Source organism: Gavialis gangeticus, unplaced genomic scaffold (genome assembly GCF_001723915.1).
Source record: "Gavialis gangeticus isolate Ggan-Ray unplaced genomic scaffold, GavGan_comp1, whole genome shotgun sequence".
Lineage (NCBI taxonomy): Eukaryota > Metazoa > Chordata > Crocodylia > Gavialidae > Gavialis > Gavialis gangeticus.
In genome coordinates, this window is record NW_017729024.1 from 122,718,737 (window position 1) to 122,740,843 (window position 22,107).

Below are 22,107 nucleotides of genomic sequence, written 5' to 3' on the forward strand. Positions count from 1 at the left end.
AGGCCACCAGGTTGGTCTGACAGGACCTGCCACTGATGAACCTGCGTTGGTTGCCCCTAACCATGTAGTCCCCTGCTGGCCCCTCGTGGATATGTGCCAGAATAATTTTTTCAAACAGCTTGCCTAGGATGGAGGTAAGACTAACTGGCCTATAGTTTCCCGGGTCCTCCTTCCTCCCTTTTTTGAAGATGGGAACCACGTTGGCCCTCTTTCAGTCCTCCAGCACCACACCAGAGCACCACGAGTGCTCATAAAGCCATGCCGGGGTCCTGCAATGACCTCGGCCAATTCCTTTAGAACTCTAGGGTGGAGATCATCTGGACCGGCTGACTTGAATACGTCCAGCCCCTCCAGAAGCTCCCTAACTAGTTCCTCGCTAACCCTTGGCCCAAGTGTGCCTCCCCTGGGGCCCAAGGGGGGCCCAGCAGGGAGGTGGCTGCTCTGGTCCCTACTTAGGAAGACGGAGGCAAAGAAATCATTAAACATGTTAGCTTTGCCGTCAGGTGTGACGACCAAATTTCCCAACGCGAAATCTTCCCTGAAATCTTCCCTGAGGGTTTCTGGTTCAGTGTTTGTTTGCTTGCACTGGATTAAACCTGTGGGAAATTTTCAATTGTTGATAAGAACATTTTGCTATGCGTCTCTGTAGACTTATTTTCCTTTTTTCCCCCTAATAATTTGCCAAATTTGTAAGAAAGATATCCTGAACTCCTGGCTACCACTTCCTCCAAAGTTTTTCCAAAGAGATCTTTATTTTTAAATTTGGTTACACAGAATGCCTGCTTGTAGTGTGGACTGCCTATCTGGGACTACGGCCAACTATCTCTAAGCTGGAGGCCAGAACACTAAAAGCAAATTGCATGCAGTCCATAGAGAAATCTGGCAAGAATGATGTACCTAGTTGCAATTTTTTATATACTAAAAATAGGAACTCCCCCAAGGTTAACAGAATGGACTGCTTCCCAGTCATCAGAGAAGTACACAGTTGGTACTACAATGTAGGCTATTGATAAAAAAAATCTGCATGGCTCCTGTTTCTCTGTCAGTCTGCAGAGGGTATGCTTTATCTTCATGTTCCTTAAACATATTTTCTCTTTACATACGTCCGTATGTTTCACAGAATAGTGGTGTTGCTGCCTTTGGTGCCAGTATTAACAGAGGCCTTTAGTTCCTATGCTTTGTAAAACATTCTTATTGTTTTAGTTAATTCTGATTCTTTTAAGACTTTATAAACTTACAGCAGAATGACTTTGCTTTGGAGGGGAGGTGCTTATCCTTGGTTTTGAAAGTCTCTGAGTCCAATCTCACAGGATAGAGAGCACGACTAGTATTTTATGTAACATACTATCAAAACACTCAGATGGAAAGAACCTCTCACGTCTGGATCTGGTTGCTCACAAGAGAATTGGATAGTTCAGGTCTTTAGGAATAACAGGTCTTTCAGGGCAGGGTTATATTTTTAGGATTTGGGGTTTTTACTCTGAATTTATGGCCAGCTTCTTGCTTCTTAACCTCACACTGCTAGGGAAAAAAAACCTGTCCACAATTCTCTTCAGTTCTTACCTATAACTGGGCTGCAGAGGCCTTCATGCAGCTATCATCAGGCGCTTAACTGGAGAGTACTCAAGGAAGGTGCTTGCATTTGCCAAGAGCCTCAGAATTACTGCTTTTCTTTTTTCAGCAAAAGCTTCTCACACCTAGTCCCCCTGCTCTCGCCCCTCTCCTCCCTCACAAATAAACCCCACAATCTTCAGCTTTTCAATATTTTAAGTACTGAATGAAAATACCTGGTGCTATGTGATCTTAAACCACAGAGAGCCTCTAGGCACTCTGAGGAAGTGGCATACCTACACCAATAGTGCCAATCAGTATTGGTGGTTTCCATTTCTACTGGAAAGATGAGAAAACCCAGTATTGGAGACTAGCAAAACTGTTATGAAATAGAAAGGGGAAAATACTTGCTTTGGAGAGTAGCAGAAATGTTATGAAGCAGAAAGAGGAAATTATCTGCTGTTAAATGGGTCTTGCAACACTCACTTCTGGCTTTAGAACAGTGATTCAAAGCCAGGGTGCCAAGGCATCCCAGTGTGTCCTGAGATCCTTTTAAGGGTGTTGTAGGCTGCTGTATAATGTTAGCATTGTTAGATGTACCTACAAATTATCTACAAGATAAACTCAAAAATTTCAAATAGGAACCCATAGTTTCAAAACATTCTGACCTGTTGTGGCCTGAATTCTGCCACAGAAGAAGAATTGCTTTATTATTTTCATAATTTAAAATGAGTGGAAACTAACAGCTGGCATTTTCTGAGGGGTGCCTTGAGTCTAAAAAGGTTGAAAGCCAATGCCTTATATTAGAATATGCTGAGCTACTGCATTCTCAAATGGCACTATCTACATGGCTGGAAGAGTTAAAAAAAACCCCAACCCCCAAAACTCCCATAACACTTAATTCTATGCAGCTGAATTCATGATAACTAAGGTATTATAGGTGAACAGACAGAAAAATAGTTCCGTTGCCAATAAAACACTTCTACCATATAATACGTCATTTATGCATATCACATTCCTGTCAGAAAAGTTATTTTAGCGATGTTTTGGGGGATTCATAATTATGGCAATTTCAACTCATGCCGATGAAAATATTAAAACATCACATCTTCATGTGCTCTTTCCTCTTCATGTTCATAAATTTACACATTTATGTATGTATATAATTAAAACTTTTAGAGATTTCCAACTTTTAGGAGGCAGAGGACAAGAAATAGGGAAAATGAACAAAGAAAACAAGCAAAACTGGGAGAAAATCATTTGGATAAGAATAATAGTACGTTCCATTTATTGATAAGAATCATCATAAGATATCAGTAGAGTTCATTTCTTGAATACATAAGTGTCCGACAGATTTCCATCATAAAGTAAGGTCTGGGGATGAATAGCAGTGCAATCCCACTGCTATTCCATTACTAGGGAGAAACAGATATTTTAATAGTCTAAAAATAATTTAAATGAGGTTTCTTCTCAGATGAAGAGTGTGTCTTAAATGATGACAGCAAGTTCAATAGGAAGCAGCAAGATCTTTCTCAATAAGCATCCAGAAGAATGAGAAGGCTTTGACTTTATCAGATCCATCTTGTAGTGTCTCACTATATGTAATAAAAGGTAAATAAAACTGATGTTTAGAAAACTAATCCTCCATTTATCTAAACTGTTATAAATCTCTCAATCTAGATTACAATACAAAATTACAAGACAAATCCTGCTGATCTTTGCCTACAGATGTTTTAAATGATTACATCAATGTTGATGAGTCCAGTGTCACAACCCCACCTCAAAAATAGGCATGATTTGGAGGTTTAGAGCACCTCCCACAAAGACACGTGGCCCAAGTTTGATTTAACTGATTTTGTGTTTGGTATCATTTAAAAGCCTGTAATAAACTGTATTCATTTACATCATTTTTATCACTATATGGATTATGCTGTGTGTGTATATGTATGTATATCTTTACAATTTCGGGTCATAGTTTGATCAAAATGTATAGCCAGACCTCTAGTTAAGGTCTATTTTTATATCAATGGAACAGACAAAAGGTGAAGATTGTAAGGATCACTGGCCTATGTGCTACTAAGACAAGAGCAATTTTCACACCCAAATACACCTAAAAAGGGCTAGCGTTGGGATGAGCACTCAAGGTATTAACTGCCTGTAATGGGGATGAGGTGGGGAGAAATCAGCTCTACAATAATGAAGGCATCTCAGGGAAATTGGACATTAGCTAGAGGAACTTCAATTGTTCCAAAAAGGAGAGGATTCTGAGACTTTAAAAAAAAAAGTGAACAAGGCTGGTGGGGGCAGGGGTCTGGCTTGGGAGTTATTTAGGAGCTTCCTGTAAGCTCCATGGTCTTTGGATCATCGCAGGCCACAGGGCAAGTCTAGGTCCCCAGCAGTCAGGGGCCAGCAGACTCAGCAGGAAGGCTAATTCTGACAGGACGCTGTGAAGGACAATGATGTGGTCAGGAAAGAGGATGAGTAATTTTATCTGATTTTGTGTACTATGCTTTCAGACCATATTGTCATTTTCCCCCCCCATTATCCCTTTTTTCCTATAGAATACAGCCTTCTGTTGTCTGTTTGCTTACTGTTTGCCTGTGGTAAAGTATCATCTTGGGGTGAGTGATATTCCAGGTTAGTCCTTTCTGTGGAAGGGGCTAATCACCTGGAATTACCAAAAGATTCCTCTGCTGCAACTACAGAGTCCAGTATAAGGTAAGTGAAGCTGAGACTTGTGGGGATAAGAAGTTTTCCCAGGGCAAATATTGGTCTGGTCCTGGGGACAAGTAGTGAGACAGCGGAGAGAAACTTTGGGCTCTGGGGATGCCTCCATGGACATGTCTGTGACAACTGGTTTATTAAAATCTGATATCATTTTCCCATGTTTGCTGGTTTTATGTCTTTGTTATTCACTGGGACCGTGATTCTCAACCAACATGCCACTGCACTCAATGCTAGCTAGGTATGCAAACATGATTCACAAAATAAACTTGGAGATTTCAAATAGGAATTCATAGCATTAAAAACATTCTAACCTACATCTTTTTGCATTCTCCTATGCCCGAGGAAGGGTGAGTGGACCCATAACCTTGCAAATGAAGAATTTTTTTTGCAAATGTCTAGTTGGTCAAATAAAAGATACCACCTCTGCCATGAGTTCTGATTCCTTTTGTCTGTAGACCAATATGGCTACAACCTGTATAACTTCTGACCCATTATGGTCTTTCAGAGTTCTTTGCAACACAAGAATTGCTTTTATTTTTCTATAGTCAAAAACTGAGTGAAAGTGAATGGATGACATTTTATGAGGAGTGCCTTGAGTCTAACAAGAGGTGTCTTGAGTCTACTGAGGTTTAGAACTATTGCGCTAGGACAAGCAAATCATGCTTATATCTGTTACTTGGTAACAATATCTGTTACTTGATAAACATAACACCCTTGTAATCCCCTCATGAAATACTGAGGTTTCTCTTTGCTGCAGACTGAGCAAATACTTTGGCCAAAGACAGGACTAGCTGCTCAGTAGGCCTGTGCAAGTAGGCAGCTATTTGATCCGGCTTTGGATCCGGACTGCGTTCCCGTTTCGATCCAGCCGAAGCGGCTCTGAAGCTTCGGAGCGGCCTTGGAGATCCGGCCATAGGGCATAATGGGGAATCAATGAAATATCTATAACTGTTGTTTTTCATCTGATTTGGATGAAACTTGAAGGGGTGGTAACCCCTGCTGAGAGCATGAAGACTGCCAAGTTTCAAGAGCAGTGGTTTGGGGGGAACTGAATCCCAAATTCTTGAAAGCAAAACTCATGACATGTCTATGTGTTACACCACAGGGGGGTGAAAACTGCAGGGGTGGTGGCCTCTGGTGAGGCCACAAAGCCTGCCAAGTTTCAAGAACATTGGTGCAGGGGTTGGGGGAGGGGAAACTGCACCTCAAGCTGCTGATAGGCAAAACTCATGACATAAATGACCGTGTGTGTGTTAAGGTGCGATGGGCTGAAAACTGCAGGGGTGGTGGCAGTTTTTTGACTGATTTGGTTGAAATTTGCAGGGGTCGTAGCCTCTGCTGAGAGCATGAATCGTGCCAAGTTTCAAGAAGATCAGTGCAGGGATTTGGTGGGAACTGCACCCCAAATTCTTGAAAGCAAAACTCATGTCACATGTATGTGTTACACCACAGGGGCGTGAAAATTTGCACCGATCTCCTTGACAGCTGGCAGGCTTCATGGCCGCAGCAGGGGCCACCATCCCTGCAGCTTTCACCCTGCTGCAACTTAACCTACAAAGTGCCACACGTCACAAGTTCTGCTTGTCTGCAGCTTGAGATGCAGTTCCCCCCAAACCCCTGCACTTATCTCCTTGAAACTTGGCAGGTTTCATGGCCCGAGCAGGGGGCCACTACCCCTGCGGTTTTCAGCCCACTGCACCTTAACACACGCACGGTCATTTACGTCACGTGTTTTGCCTGTCAACAGCTTGAGATGCAGTTTCCCCCAAACCCCTACACTGATCTTCTTGAAACTTGACAGGCTTTGTGGCCTCACCACGGGCTACCACCGCTGCAGTCTTCACCCCCCTGTGTTGTGACACAACATGAATTTTGCTTAAGACTTTGGGGTGCAGTTCCCCCCAAATCCCTGCACTGATCTTCTTGAAACTTGGCACGATTCATGCTCTCAGCAGAGGTTATGACCCCTGCAAATTTCATCCAAATCAGACAAAAAGCAACAAAGTTATAGATATTTCATTGATTCCACATTATACACTATGGCCGGATCTCCGAAGCAGCTCCGAAGCACTTCAGAAGCTCCAAACTGCTTCGGAAAGCCTAACAAAGCCAGCGCTTCGATCCGGATATGCTGCTTCGGACATTGAAGCATCCGAAGCTTCTCCATATCTGAAACACAGTCTGAAGCCTTGCACAGCCCTATTGCTTGGAAAGGTATATAGAAACTTTCATCTTTGTTATTCATTCAGATTTAGACTAGAAAGCTCCTTATTGATTAATTCCTACTTGTATGCGTAAGAATTAGCAGTAATAAGTCAGATGCTAATACATTATAAAAGCCAGTGCTGTAACTGGTCAATATTTTTCACAATCTCAGAGGAGCAAATGATCTACTGATACTAAGTACCTAGATGTAGAATTGCTAGATGCAGATTACAAAAGACTGGGAAAAAGTGTAATATTAGCCTGTGCTAATATTCTGCATACAGAAGAACAATTTTCAGTATCACCAACACTTATGATAAGAGTCTTACATGGCAAGCCATATGAGGAAAGGCTGAGGGATCTGGGACTCTTCAGCCTGAAGAAAAGAAGGCTGAGAGAGGGACCTGGTAGCAGCTTACCGCCATACACACATATACTAGGAGAGTACATCAAAGGGCTCGGTGAGCAACTTTACCAGGGCACCCGAGGGGAAAACTAGGAGTAATGGCCAGAAACTCCTGGAAGACCAATTCAGGTTCAACATTAGGAAAAGCTTCTTCACAGTCAGGGTGTCCAGACTGTGGAATAAGCTCCCTCCAGAGATGGTGCAATCACCTACCCTAGAAATCTTCAAGAGATTAGACAATCACCTTGCTGGGGTCACCTGATCCCCAGTTATCTTTCCTGCTTGGTGCAGGGGGCAGACCCGATGATCTTCCAAGGTCCCTCCCGGCCTTACAATCATTCTATGAATCTATGAAACACAGCTCTGGTCATAAAGTACTAAAATACATCAACTAGAAAGATGTTTTAAAAAGACAGTTTGAACAAGAAGTTCTGGAAATCCAGTGTTAAAAAAACTTGTTTCTTCCTCCTCAGTTCCCAACCTATTATTCCATCTTTGTATTCCCAAGGCTTGCAGCCTTGACATGTTGGAGAGGCTTGTGCACTACCAATGAACTTGAGAGTGATGCTGTCTGGAATTTTGTATACATGCTAGGGTCACCCATGACTGCAAGATCAAGGGCAACTTTGTGATCCAAAAATAAAAATGAAAGTCCTCAATGGTAGATCAGGCATACTTCACAATGGTTGCAAAGGTGGATGAAGCCTGCAGAAGAACAGAAACCTCTGGTCGTCTAGGTTCTCCTTGCCACCAGATTAAGGTTTATTTCCCACAAAGTACTGTGTGGTTGCTGATGCACAACAGCATCTTCATGTTAAACAAGAGACATGTGCAACGGTCTTCTACTTTTTAGGATGCTAATGCAGATTTTTTTGTGAAAGTTCTGGAAAAGTTTTAACAATGATTTCAGTTCCACTATTCTAGTAACTGATTTGAATTTTGGTTTTCACTGTAAAGAAAATCGTCTCAATGACTTCAACTGAAGGCTCTGTGTGGGGGAGGAACGGAGCCGGCGTGCCCTAAAACCCCACGCCGTGGCACTAATAGAGCAGCGGTACACCCCACGGCACAAAGTCCCAGGGCCGGATTACTTACCCTCCGCAGGTGTTCCCAGGAGGAGGGGCTCACAGAAGCTCAGGGCTCCATAAAGGAAATGCCGACTGCTGCCAGCGGGGAGGAACTGGAAGCAAGCGGCGGCGGAGGAAAGGCCGGCTGGAACCCTTGGGGGCGAGGGGAAGTAGCCCAGCACCGAAGCCAGGTCTTCTGGGGTAAGAGAAACCCCTGCGGGTCTGGGAGCTGGGTACCTCTGGCGTTGCCGTCCCTGCAACTGCAGACGCCACAGAAAAGCAGTTCGTCCCGGCGGGAGCTGGGAGCCGTATTTACCTTGATAGAGGAGCATGGCAAAGAGGTGAATGGACCTCAACCGTGCCTAAAGGGATCGAGGGTCCCCAGGGAGCCTGGAAGGGGACTGAAAGGCTCGAGGAGCACCTGAGGGAGGACACCAACGCCCACAGCGGACACGGAGACACCCAGGGGGCCATCAAGGTGCTCAGGCCGCTCCCCAGTGGGTGAGAAACCCTAGCTGTTAACTTTGTGTTGTTATTTACCTTTTCTGTTGTGGAATCTGTGTTAACGAACTGACGAGGGACACGCGTGATGGGCGGTCCCTTTACTTTGGTGGAACGGGTGAGGGTGTAGGGGTGGCGGAGCCCTCGGCTACGTGGGACACACCAAAGACCCCGGAGTCTCAACTTCGGACTGACACACGGACAATAAACACTGAACCAGGTGATCACCAAAGTTGTGGCACACGGTCCAGACGTGTACAGCCGACGGGGAGCAACTCCGAGTGGGTCATAAGGGGGACGGCCCTGAAGAAAGGGCGGGGTTTGCCAAAAACAATAGACAGCAACCCCTGCCCCGGACACTCTGATACAAGGGGATGCCAAGTTTTACCTGAAAAGAACTGACAATGAAAATATTGCTATTAAAACACAGAGCCTGGTGTTTTCATTCATAATGGTGGGCATTTAAAAACTCAAGCTGTTAGAGACATCTAGGTATTTTAAACAAAATGCAGCTCCCTTTGGTCAGAGCTTCTCAACACTGGTGCTTCCCAATACTGTTAAAAATGCAAAAAGATGCTTACATCGCATTATTATTCTTTTTCTTAGAAGAGAACATGCTTAAAGGGCCAGAAGAAACAAGGGGAATATTTGCTGAAGTATTTCCCCAAAGCTTTTTGCAAAAGAGATTGAGTGTGGATATATTTTTTTAAAAATATTCTACAGTCCTTTTTGTTTCGTCTGAATGGCCACTCAGATTCTTTGTTCAATTTTGCCCACCACAAACCCAGAGTCTGAAACTCCAGTCCTGTTTAATGAAACATCTTCATATACAGTAGACTATTTCAAGAATACTTGCTAAACCCTGACCATTGTTCTCCTGGTACCATTCCCTAATACTGCTGAAAATATTTAACAGAGTGAGGAATAATTTGGGGTAAAGAGGTCCTTCAGTTCTCAGTTATATTTCAAACTCACTGTATTCCAATGGATTACTAAACGTTAAGCCAATCTTATATGTAAGCAATCTAAACAACTGCTTTGGCTTCATGAAGACCTGCAAGGCATGGGCCAATCGCATTTTCTTCCTCAGCCTCCCACCAGGAGAACCATAGTGACAGAAGAGTCATTACACTCCCTCCCAAGGGAAGAAGAAAAATGGGCTGCTCAATCTCCTTTTCTGGCAGAATTTCATAGTTTCTAGGGTCGGAAGGGACCTGAGCAGATCATCTAGTCTGACCCCCTGCCATGGCAGGAAGAGCACTGGGGTCAAATGACCCCAGTAAGGTGGTCATCCAACCTCCTCTTAAAAACCCCCAGGGTGGGAGCCTGCACCACCTCACTTGGAAGCTGGTTCCAGACTCTAGCCGCCCTGACCGTGAAGTAGTGCCTCCTGATGTCCAACTTAAACCTTCCCTCCGCCAGCTTGTGACCATTGTTCCTGGTCACTCCTTGTGGCGCTCGGGGGAACAGGGACTCCCCCAGCGCCTGCTGATCCCCCCTAACCAGTTTATAACAGGCCACAAGATCCCCAGCTTCCTAATCCCTTGAAAGAATGAGGTTCAAGGCTTTCTGATCAGGTTGCTATATTACAAGGCAGGCTTGGTGTTCAGGTGTAGCGACCTTCGCTTATCATAGGGTAATTGGTGCCCAGAGATCGAGGGCTCTAGGCCACAAAGACACATTCTTGAAACGGATTTTTTTTAAAAGGTTAATAAATTCAGTTGGACCTGCAATTAAACACTACAGAGCACATCATTTGGACTGAAATGAAATTTTCGTCCACTGCTCTGGGCAAATAATCACTTATCCAACTATTAAGTAGCTTCAACTAGTCAGTGAGCTTTGTGATACAAGAGGAGGTTATATGCTGTTCTCAGAGTAGAAAAAAAACAGAAATAAGAAATGGTGAATGGAGAGTATGGAGATTCTACATACAACAGCTTTCACCCAATTTAACAGATAATGGATAGATTCCTCCTCTTTCAGAGCATCCCAGTCTCTAACAAATAAAACAAGTCTCCATTAATATTAAATAAAATAACAGACCTTAGATGAAAGGCTAAATTGAAACAAATACTGAATACGAGACAGACATCCCACTTTGCTAATCTGAATTACTTAAATCATGCCCACTCTAAGATCAAACTAAGAAGCCACCATTGCTGGCTGCAAAATGGCACCTTAAAATACCTTGATAGGATCAGTTGTAAGAGACTCAGAAAGTCAAACTTCCCTGACAAAACTGAACCCTGACAAGGCCTGTGAGAATTTACAGCAAATTAGATGTACAAACCAGCCCAAGTTTACTACAGTATTTGTTGCCAAGGTTGGCTATAAATAGGAGATGAAGGTGGGTTGTGCAAGATTGCAAAAAATTATGTAAAGCTTCAGCTGGTGAAAAGAAGGTGTCAAACATTTTTTAAATTGGCCCTAGGAAAGATTTTGAGTAGAATAAGGAAAGAAAGAGTGCCAAGGCCTTCAACAGAGTATATCTAACTATGTTTAAAATAAATAGAAAAGGAAACATAGCTGAAAGGAAAAGTTTGAGTCATTTTTACCATATTTCTAAAGATTAGACTGCAAAATTGGTATGTGAATATGATATAAAAGCCGTCACTGAAGGATTTACTCACATAAGCTTATGTTTGGCTTTTTTCTAATTAAAATGTACCTGACTGAAATATGGCATGTTATAATAGCTATCAGTCTCTTGATTTCACATGAATTTTAGAAAAGGCTTAAGTTTTGCCTGCTTTGTTCCAGATACAGTGGAACCGTGTTGTGGTTCTACTGAGTGTATTTTTAAATGAACTGACATTTAAGTCCTGCACCCTGAACCCTAGTCCCAGAGGGGCTTTTCCTGTATGATAAAATGTATACTGCTACCCAGTTATAGAATGCGCATGCTGATGGCCATTATACAAGGGAACAACTGTTGAAATAGCCCTAAATTAACTGTGCAATGGAACCTGAAATGACAATGTGATGGAATTTGTATCCCACCTTCAAACACAACATAAGCACAGTTACTTGTTAAGCTATATGATTAAAGATGGAGTAAACTTACTAGCCAGACTCTGTAATAATGTTATGCTGCCAGTGCAGTGGGACTAGGGGTGTGTGAAAAGGGCCGTATTCAATTTGGATTCGGCCCGAATCGGGGAAAGTGATTCAATTAATTGATTCAGATCACTGTCCTGATTCGATTCAGCCAAATCCAGATCTGAAGATCTGATGCTGATTCAGAGATCCAGCAATTCAGCCATAGATACAACTTTAAATGTTTTTTCTAGATACCTCAAGGTACTAGGTGTGGCTTGTGAACTGAAGTACCATAATTTAAAGGAAACCTGTTCTTATGAATGATGATTGGTGCTCACTTTACAGCATAAACTAATCAGGACCAAGAAGTTCAAACTTTGTTGTTTAAATTTCATTTAATTATTTTAATAGTCATTTATTAAATGATATTTTTTAAATTAAAAGAGTGGAAACAAAAGAATACACCAGCAGCAGATTATTACAGTTCTGTAAATGTACATAAAATGTAGACATGAAAATTAGAACTGCGATAGTAGGGTGGATGGAACATCCCACAGGAGTGCAGGGGGCCTCCCGCGTGCTTGGTGGTAAATCCGGAAGTGGACTGGAAGTACTTCCAGTCCACTTCAAGGTCCGCTGGCAAGTGCATGCAGGCCCCCCTCACATCCCTCCTGGCTCAGCAATCAGCCACGGGAGGACCCCAGGTGCCCCCCGACTCAGGAGGCACCATTTGCCAAGCTGGGAGGGCGGGGAGGGGGCTGCACGCTCCCTGGTGGACCCAGAAGTGAACTGGAAGTGCTTCTGGTCTACTTCCAGGTCTGCTGCCAAGTGCACTGGGGACCAGGGCTGTCTTTGGCAGGGTGCAAATTGGGGCAACTGCCCTGGGCCCCGCACTTTGGGGGGCCCCCATGGAGCAGGGTGGAGCAGCAGTGACGTGGAGCCAGGCGGAACAGCATGGAACCAGGTGAAGCGGCTACTCCATGTTCAGCCGCTTGCTACCCCCCTGACACCAATGCCACTTCTTCGGGTCCAGGGCTGTGGGATCGAAGCAGGGGTAGGGCCCCGCACGGGCCAGTTTGCCCCAGGTCCTGCACCCTGCTCAGGTCAGCTCTGCTGGGGACCCCCCGCACTCCTGTGGGATACTCCATCCACCCCAGCATCTCAGCAATTACAAGCTGCATGGTACCCTTGAGGTACATAGAAAAAACATGTAAAGCTATGTCTATGTCCAAATCGTCAAATCCTTCCAAATCTCTCCAAATCGATTTGGAGGGTCCCATTTTGATTCGGAGAGATGAAAGGGTCTCGATTCTATTCAGATTCGGAGATTCAACCACCAAATCAGGCCAAATTTCTGCTGAACTGAAACAGCGACTGAAGCTTGGCACAACCTTAACTGGGATATATGCCACCCACCAATAGCTTGGCTCCCCTCAAGACACCCAATATGGTCCACCCTTTCAAAATCCTTCGACTTTTTCTTGCTTATTTGATGTCACAAAGAATGGTCAGCACAAGCACCCATCTGTCACTACATCACCTCTGACCTTAGTCAGTCGACCAGGATGCAGTTGACTATGACATTTTTGGGCACCTCCCAACCATTTTCGAACTGGACAGGGTCATTGTGCTAGAAACTTATACCAATGTGGCCTTCTCAATGGACGACAAATGCTCTTGTGGACAAGTTCAAACCATGACCCACATTCTTGACTCGTGCCCATTTACAATGCTACTTGGTGGCCTTCAAACTCTTCACACTGGTGATGACATTGCCTTAAGATAGCTGAAACAATATGCCAAAACTGCATATGCTAAATAAATTAATACTAAATAAATTTAAAATGGGAAAAATCCCTTTGGAAAGATCTACAAATACAATTTTGAAAACCAATGATTTTAATCAGGACAAGAAGTGAAATTTCTATTATAAACTAGATCAGTGGGGAAAGGAGTACTGATGGAACTATATGGTAGCTTTTATTTCTAATTTCGTCTATATTTATATGTACATTTACAGAACTGTAATAATCTGCTGCTAGTGTATTCTTTTGTTTCCACTCTCTTTTAATTAAAAAAAAATATCATTTAATAAAAAGACTATCAAAATAGCGAAATGAAATTTAAACAAAAGCTTGAACTTCTTAGTCCTGATTAGTTTATGCTGTAAAGTGAGCACCAATCATCATTCATAAGAACAGGTTTCCTTTAAATTATGGTACTTCAGTGTTCTTGCAATGTAAGGTGATTACCAGATCTGTCTGCTACAGGCAGTAGAGAAATACTCCAGCTGGAGCTTTTCTTAAGACAACTTTTACAGACAAAAGAATATAATCTTACTTGCTAAAATTACAAATTGTGTTAGATCCACTTCAAGGAAAGTATAACCTTTCCTTGCTTTCTCTACTGCAGACCAGTTTCAGGTGTCAATTTCTCCCTCTGTTCTAGATGGCAGATGGTCCAGATTTCTGGACCTTATTTATTTGAAAAAAGGAAACTGAACTGGGCATAGATCCATTTTCCTATTCTTCGCCGTGTTAGGCACATCCCTGCTTTTTTCTGCTGCGCACACCCCTGTTTGTGGGGTATGGTGCAAGGCAAAATGCCCCGCTTCAGAGAAACAGCCGTTTCTCCACCCCTCCCAGCTCCTGGCTTGCTGGAGTTGCTGGGGTGGAGCTAGAGGAGGGGAGATGCTCTGGCATGCTCCTGTAGCATGTGCCACACTGCCTTTTTTTGCTACTGGGATTTTGCAGCACAGGGCACATTTTAACATGCTGGGTGTGTGGTTTGTGGTGCCAAACCTGCACGTCTAGATCCAGCCATTAATGTTACAATAAGATTTTCACAGCAGAATTATCTCCAGGACATGAAGTAGAATTATCCTTTTAATATGAACCTCCAGAAAGGCTGCATGTGTCCTGTGTATCTTTGTGCCCTGTACAGTTTTTCATCAGAACAAAGTCCTTATAATGCAGAACTCATAAACTGTGATAGAAGGTGGGTCATGCAATGTATATATTACACACACTTCTTGAAGAATCACAGGATCTATAAAGGTAAATAACCGTTTCTTTTTCAGGATATATTGATATATTTTTCCTTATTCTTGGTGATGCAGAGGAGGTGGTGGGTGCAGAGTCTACTTAAATAAAATACTACAGCACTGCTCTGCCAGAAGCAACACTGAAGTTCTGTGTTTTGTAAAAAGGTATGAACTACAACCCCAGAGGTCACTGACCTATGTCTGTCCAAGATGGGCTCGCTTCTTAGAGAAACTGCAGACAGTGACTGGATCCAAGAGTCCAAGTCCTAATATGCACTGAAAAAAAATCTAAATTGCCTCGATCATAAACTGTAAAATAACTAGACACCCATATTGATAATTTCTGGTTTGAAACAGTCTGGCCCTTCAATCTTTCTGCAAATGGGTCTAGGAGAGGTCTTAAGTAACCTAACTTTACACAAATAAACAAGGTGTCTTGAAGGACATTTGGATTATGTAGCTCTGCCTTCCCCAGATTATAAATTTAATGTTAAGTGGGTACCTGGAACATAGACAATCTCTGAGAAGAAACATGACTTCTCTGCCCCAAGACTGTCAGTGCTCTTAAGGACTGGATTTAAGATGTTTAAAAAAGGAAAAGTATTTCTTTAATTGATCTTGGGCAGAAACACTGCAACAGCTCCAAGCGCTATTTATCAGGATTATTAGTAGAATTGTGGGTCCCATCAGAGAAAGCTCCAAACTTCAAAATTTATCTCCTTGGAGGTAGGAGCTAGTAGGAGGGTCTCCTTTACTAGAAAACAATTAATGACAGATGTTCAGTCCAAATAGTCTGCAAGGAGCAGAATGGAGGTCCCAAGGTCATACAGTTTGACCTTTTGGGCTTGGAGTAAGGGCAGCTCTCCCTAAGGAAACGTCTAATGTTGATATTTCAACAAAGCTTCCTTTTATGAACACTGATATTATGTTTGAGCAAAGATATTAATGCAGAAGTATATATTTCTACAGTAGAATCCTTCTACAGAAACTCAAGGATATGTTTTGCTTGTTTAGCATATTAATTAAACTATGGACTTTAAACCAACCAACATTCTATTTATTAATTTTTCTCTGGTGCATCACACTGATAAAATAAGTACCAAATATTCATTCTGAATCTGTCTGATATTGGATGAAGGATCAATTTTTACAAGAGCTGACCGTGCCTGAGACAGAGAGATACTAACAGATCCAATGTTATGGTAAGGAGGTTGGAGAGAGGGCTTCTTCATCCAGCACTTCATTCGAACAGCACCACTACTACATTGTCATTTCTACACTTCTAGTTTGTGGTCTTCCGAAACAGTGGAAAAGGAAAGGCACACAGCTTTGTGTCAAATCATTTTCTACCTCATCTGCTGTCAATTCTCTATGGTAGGAGGTGACACTTTTGGTTGTTTCTACATTTAGTGAGGTCAATCATCATCCCACCAAACTGACTTGGAATGAAAGAGGTGGTGTATTTTTGGGTACCAATTCCATCTTGTTTAATCCAGCCATGGAGTTAGTTATCCCTTTAGAGAGCAGAATATATGGAGATACGATTTGGACAGAGCAAATTTTCCTGAGAAATTGATTCTCTCAGAGGCAGGGCTGATTTATGCTCATCCTACTGTTTTTTATTTAAAAACAAAAAAACAAAAACAAATCTCATCACACACCTTGTCTGGTCAGGATAGTTAATGGATTTGTAATCTGGGGGAGATAGGGGTACATGCACAAACCTAAAAACCTCAAGGCATTAGTGCATTGCAGCTGGTGGATGCTGTGTACTCATTTATAACTACCCACAGATTGACCTGGAAAAAAGAACCTGTTCTTTATACCCAGCTACCATCATGGTTGGTTACTAATGGACAAGTGCAGATGGTAAAACAAGAGTTGCTTACATAAGGTGTATGTGAACTCTGGCTCCCACAAGCATGAAAGAGCTTTTCAAATCAGATGGTTACAGTGTAGGGAAAAAAAAAACTGCCATGTGTGCAAAACAAGATTTTCATTTAGGATGGCAAATAGGAACATAAAGATAAGCTTCCTCTAGCAACTTACTCTGTTCCTTGAAAAGGAGGCCTATTTCCCCTGTTTCCAATTCTCTGAGGCTAGAAGAGGCAAGGTGAATGAGTTGTGGTATTCAGCTCTAAACCAGATGGACTTTTATTTACATCCTGGCATTTGCAAGGGTCACTTGAAACCTGGAATGAAAAAAAGCTATCTACAGGTTTTATACAGCTCCATCAGGAATCTCCTCTGGATAATGTCCACTGACCTAATTTTGAGCCAAACTATATGTTGTCTTCTTACCCAGAACTGAGACGGTCTGGCTGTAATTCAGGACCCAATTCCAGACAGACCTGGCTGGGAGGCATTCCAGATGGCTCTGAAGCAACTGAGGGCAGCTATGCACAAGCTGAGCTCAACACAGCAGTTTGTTCTAGTTACTACTTACACTGGGTTTTTTTTAAGTCCTGTTCTACTCCATGCACTGTTCCAATTTGCCATATGACTTATGTGCTTTTAATACTTTGGCAGGAGCCAGGATAATAAATAGACTTTTCTAGTGTCTCCCTATAGCCTCAGCTTCCTATCTGTATCACTAAACTAGCAGGAAACTGACTTGCCTTAGCATCTGCTTCCAAGGACCAAAGCTCAATATTACTACCTGAAAAAAAGAATTTGTATCCCATAATTTTTTTTTCAGGTCGAAGGTAAGTCAGGGTGGCACTTCAGGCCCCCTCTACACTTTACATGTATTATGCAATTAACTGGTTAACTGCGTAACTGCTTTAGACTGGTTACATGTGCAAACTATCATATCATAAAGAGATCCATCCAGCTATTAAGTTAGAGCTGGATAAAGCTTAACAGAGTAAATGTGGCTGTGACATAGGCTTAACATTAGATTTATGTACAATGTCCAGGGATGAGGAACTACAAATAAACAAACACCACGTCAAGGGACTCTTTACATTACTTGTTCTTCCAGATGTGGGCTTCCCCTCCTTACATGAGACAGCCATCTTGCTGGGGCAAGGACGTGGAGGCAAGACACAGCAGTCTGCATCAGAAGCTGAGAACAATAACCTGGGTTTGAAGGTATGGTGATCCATTCTGGCAACTAGGAACAGCTCAACAGTTAGGGCATAGTGACCTACAGCAGCAGCTGGTAACAACCCATTCTTCTATTGCATCTTCCAGGGAGTATGGGCAGGGATGTTCATCTATAGCCCATCTAAGGCAGCTACAGATCTTTTAAGCATAGTTTCATAGTACTGTACCTGAAGGTGTCCACCTTCTGATTTTGTATACATCGTATTTATTCGAATACAAAACAAGGTGTTTTTCCCCATTCAACATGGGGGGGGGGAAGAGAGAAGGGCAGGGGAACCCCCTTGTCTTGGATTTGTGTATAAGGTGTGGGAGCAGGCATCTGCTCTGGCCTCAACCTAGACTCAGGGTCAAGGTCAGAGTTGGCACAACAGCAGCTGCTAACTCTGCACAGGGTGCATGGGCTAGACCTAGGGCTGCTGCGGCAGGGTGTCATGCCGTACTATGTGCTTGTCTGGGCCAATCAAGATCAGGTCCTAAGCTGCCCATGTATACTGGAGCCAGCACGCAGGGCCAGGCCAGTTCCATGCTGCATGCACCCCATACCCCAGAATCCCTATGCTGCATATAATGTCAGGTCTAGTCTGTGTGCTGCGTGCAGAGCAGGCTACTGGTTGGACTCACTGCATGCAGCACAGGGTCAGCATAGAGCATGTGTTGAGTATGGTGCCTCACTGGACCAGCCCTGAGCACTGGCTCTAGCACAGTCTGATGTGGATGCGTCCTGAAGCTACTATGTAAAACCAGTCTGGCATAAGTGCTACATGCATCTTACACCCTCAACTGACCCCCTGTGCTGTGTGTAGCACACGCGGCACCTGGTTCAGCCTACATGCTACATGTAGTGCATGAAACTGGGGCCAGCATGTGCCCCATGCAGCACATGGGGTTAGTCCAGAGACTCACAGGCCAGATCATATGGGCTCCAGGGACTAGATCTGCCCTGCAGGCCATATGTTTAATGCCCCTGTTTGACACACATGCCCCCTTCTGGGCCTAGCTTACAGTTTATCAATTGACTTCCCTCAAAAGCTCTCTCTTTACTGCCTGGGATCCGCTGATAGCAGATGAAGGGAGTTAGGTTCAAAGACTCCTCACTGTACTCCCCAGCACTGGGTTTTTTTCTCCATGTTCAGTGATAAACTTAAGTGACAATCAGCACCGTATGTAGACTCCTGGCGTCACCAGAAGAACTTCTAGTATTGGGCCACCCTTCACCACAGATGATATTATAATAATAATAATAAAGACAATGGAAAAAAATACCATTTTTGGGCCCCTTACTGTCTGGGCCCCGGGCAACCACCCGGTTTGCCCACACCCGTGTCCAGCCCTGGCGACAAGCAGGTAGCTGACTGGCACAGGGAGGCCCATGGTTGCTGAAGCAAGCTTTAGGGAAGCAGGTGCGATCACACTACCCTTTTGCCCTTTTGGCTTCACTCTCTTTGCAGAATCGGAAAAAGGAAGCTGCTTCCTTTTTGCCTCTGGCTTTTCTCCTTACAGCCTCAAGGCAGCAGCCCTTGTAAGGACTTCAGAAAGGGAAGCAGAGTTCAGGTGACAGTTTCCCAAAAGGCAAACAATCCTGGGAGACTGCTGGGAATTACATACCGATATCAACAAGTCAACCTGTTAGTCAGAAATCTGATATTCCCCTCAGGAAAGCCCTGCAACAGAGGGATCTAGGGGAGCAACTGACAGCTGGAGAGAAATCAGAGAAACTAGAGGGAGTATCCTTGTTGCCAGTGAGTGACAGCCTGATTTTGCCACCACACTGCAGTAGGCTGAAGTATTTATTGCAAGATACCTACATAGCAGCACAAAAAGTAACCAATGTGAGGCTGTGCAATGGAGAATGCTGTGAATTGAAGACAAAAAAACCCCCCTTAATTTAGAATTTACTGGCTCTTCTGTGTTTTCCTACATCCTTAGTGTTGTTTTAAAAAGCAGTTTATTGTCTGCAAGTTCCAATTAGCAAGAAATGATTAATTTAAATTTTCTGTACAATGAACACATCTTGTTACAAATGGCAAAGCCCTTAGGGTAAAGCTGCTGATTAAATCACTCTAGTAATTTATACATATTTAAAGACTGACCAACTATCATCTCATCTTCCAAAAATCCCCCAAAGGTGCCCATTTTCTGATTTTGTATATACTGTATTTACTCAAAATGCAAGATACAATATTTTCCCCCCGTTCAACATGGGGGGGGGGGAAGGGAAATCCATTGTGTTGGCTCTGTGTATAAGGTGTGGGGGCAGACAGCTGCTGAGCCATCAGTTCAGAAATACAGAAGGGACAAAAATGAAAGGAAAAGAAGAAGGTAGCATCATTCTCTTCTCCCTTACCAAGTCAACAGTAACAATCTGAGTTTCCATAATGAAACACCTAAAATGATCACATTTTATATCAAACACTTGTATCAGATGATTCAGCTCTCCATTGTTCAGCTTATGTCAAGGACTTTTTACCAGAGAACACTAGTACAATACAACACTATTAACCTCAGTCAAATTACAGACATGAAAACATTAGCAATGTCTATGTCAGCATTTACTTCTAGTAAAGCAGTAAATCACTTTTAGGCAACAGCATGACAAAGCTGAGAAGGGCCGAGTAGGTTACTGTAGTCTCAGAAGCGACTACTGTGTACCAGCACCTGAAATACCTATAAAGAAGCAGATCACACTGAGCTCCACATTGCCATGGCTAGAGTGCTGCCAATATTTAAGCTCAGGTAGTTTACAGCTACTATGGGTATCTCTACCCTATAATACTGAAGTCACATGTGCAGAAATACCCTTAATTACAACATGTGCTCCAGCAAGGACATGAAATCTTGCTAGGTCAAGAGTTGCATATCAATACAAGGAATCCTCCGAGAGGTATCATCCTTGTGCACATTCTTCTGTGGATGTGCATGCACCTCAAATACTGGGGACCTTTTTGTCTTAGCAATACCCAGAAAGTATGTATGAGTCCTGCCTCTCTGTGAACTCTGTGTTGAGGGCATAAAGGCAGTGCGTACTTCCTGCTCTAAAGCAGTCTCAGAGTCCTAGGTGAATAGCAGAACTGGTTTTGGAAAAGCAGAATCTAGTTTGGAAGCCTCCAGAACAGCATAATTCTTGGTAAAGGAGTCTCAGCTCTAGATAGCCACATTGCATGTTAGAAAAAGACATTCTGAAGGACTTTTTACTACAAAACCCTAGCATGGTGCTATGCTACAAGAAAAAAGTGTCTATATCACTAGATTACAGCTCTGGTTAATGGATCTAGAACTACGAGCAAGATACATCAAGATCCATAGTAACATAATATTCGCTATAGAGCAATGCTAGGTTCCAAGTTCGGCAACAGTAACGTATTCTCCAGCAACTAATTTAAATATTAAAGTTATGCCTTTAATATAACCTCTCAGATTAGTAATAAGAATAAGAATACATAGCCTTGGCTGGTAGGTGCCCTTTTTACTTGTACAGTGTTCAACCTCTAACTCCAACTTCGTAGCATTCACTGACAAAAACCCCTAGCAGCAAGCATCAGCTGTCAGAAAATAAAAACTGGCACATACCCTTAGCCACTGTTTCTCAGTGAGAGCGTCGCTGTAGTCCACATCCCTGCGCTGGCGAGATCCCCGCCCAAATATTTTTTCTTCCTCTTCTTCACAGGTAAGCCTTTCCACTTCAGCATCATCTTTAATAATCCAGGATGGCAGTTCATCCTCCTCCATCAAGCGGGGCTTGCGCTTGGGGTTTCGAGCATCTTCTCTGCGACGGTCCATGTCCATGCGCTGCAAGTACAAGTAAATAAAATAGTTGAGAGGAGTGGGAGGAAAGCTGGATATTTGGTACTGCCTGAAGTTTGCCAAATATTTTTAAAGTCTACCTTCAACTATTTTCCACTTTCTTCTCCAACGTTTATCCTTCTAAGGAGCCTTTGTAACAGGAAAACCCCATGCATGACAGTTGTTTACCTTCAATCAAGTTTATCAGTACACAGCTACCACTGAAATGAGTGGGAGCAACAGATGTTTAGCACCCCTAAGAAAGCAGATGATATGGGCACTGGGATAGCTGCTATTTAAAATGCTGTACCTACTTTTGCATCTATATTATAGTTTTCATAGAGCACTTACGAGTGATTTACAAAACACCAAATTTTTCTTGACAACATCCCCGTAAGGTATTACTGCCATTTTACTAATGAGGACAATGGAAGCACAGTCATTATGTGACTTGCCCAAGGCCACAAATGGAATTCTGAGAGCTGGAATTAGAATAAAGATGTTCCTGTACTTCAGTCCTGTTCAGATGACACTTTGCTTCAGTTGTCAGAACCAGCATGCTAGCCAGCTGAAGTGCTGACAGCTGTTTACTGGAACACTATGTATAAATTAAAATAAGTCTAACTTTAAATGGTCTAGTTTAGTATTAGAAGGATAACATTACATTAAGACCCTAT

The 22,107-nt window shown here is 43.0% G+C and overlaps 1 protein-coding gene across 3 annotated transcripts in view; it reads right to left on the bottom strand.

Annotated features, from left to right (window-relative positions):
* The window catches only part of SMARCA2 (SWI/SNF related, matrix associated, actin dependent regulator of chromatin, subfamily a, member 2), a 223,346-nt gene that overhangs the window by 68,278 nt on the left and 132,961 nt on the right, over positions 1-22,107 (bottom strand). For 2 of the 3 annotated variants that reach the window (XM_019517644.1, XM_019517647.1), the window contains one exon: positions 21,218-21,436. In XM_019517644.1, coding sequence (XP_019373189.1) covers positions 21,218-21,436 — 219 coding nt within the window. Of the gene's footprint in view, positions 1-2,810; positions 3,147-21,217; positions 21,437-22,107 lie in introns of those variants that run through there. The other variant, XM_019517646.1, reaches the window with a different exon arrangement.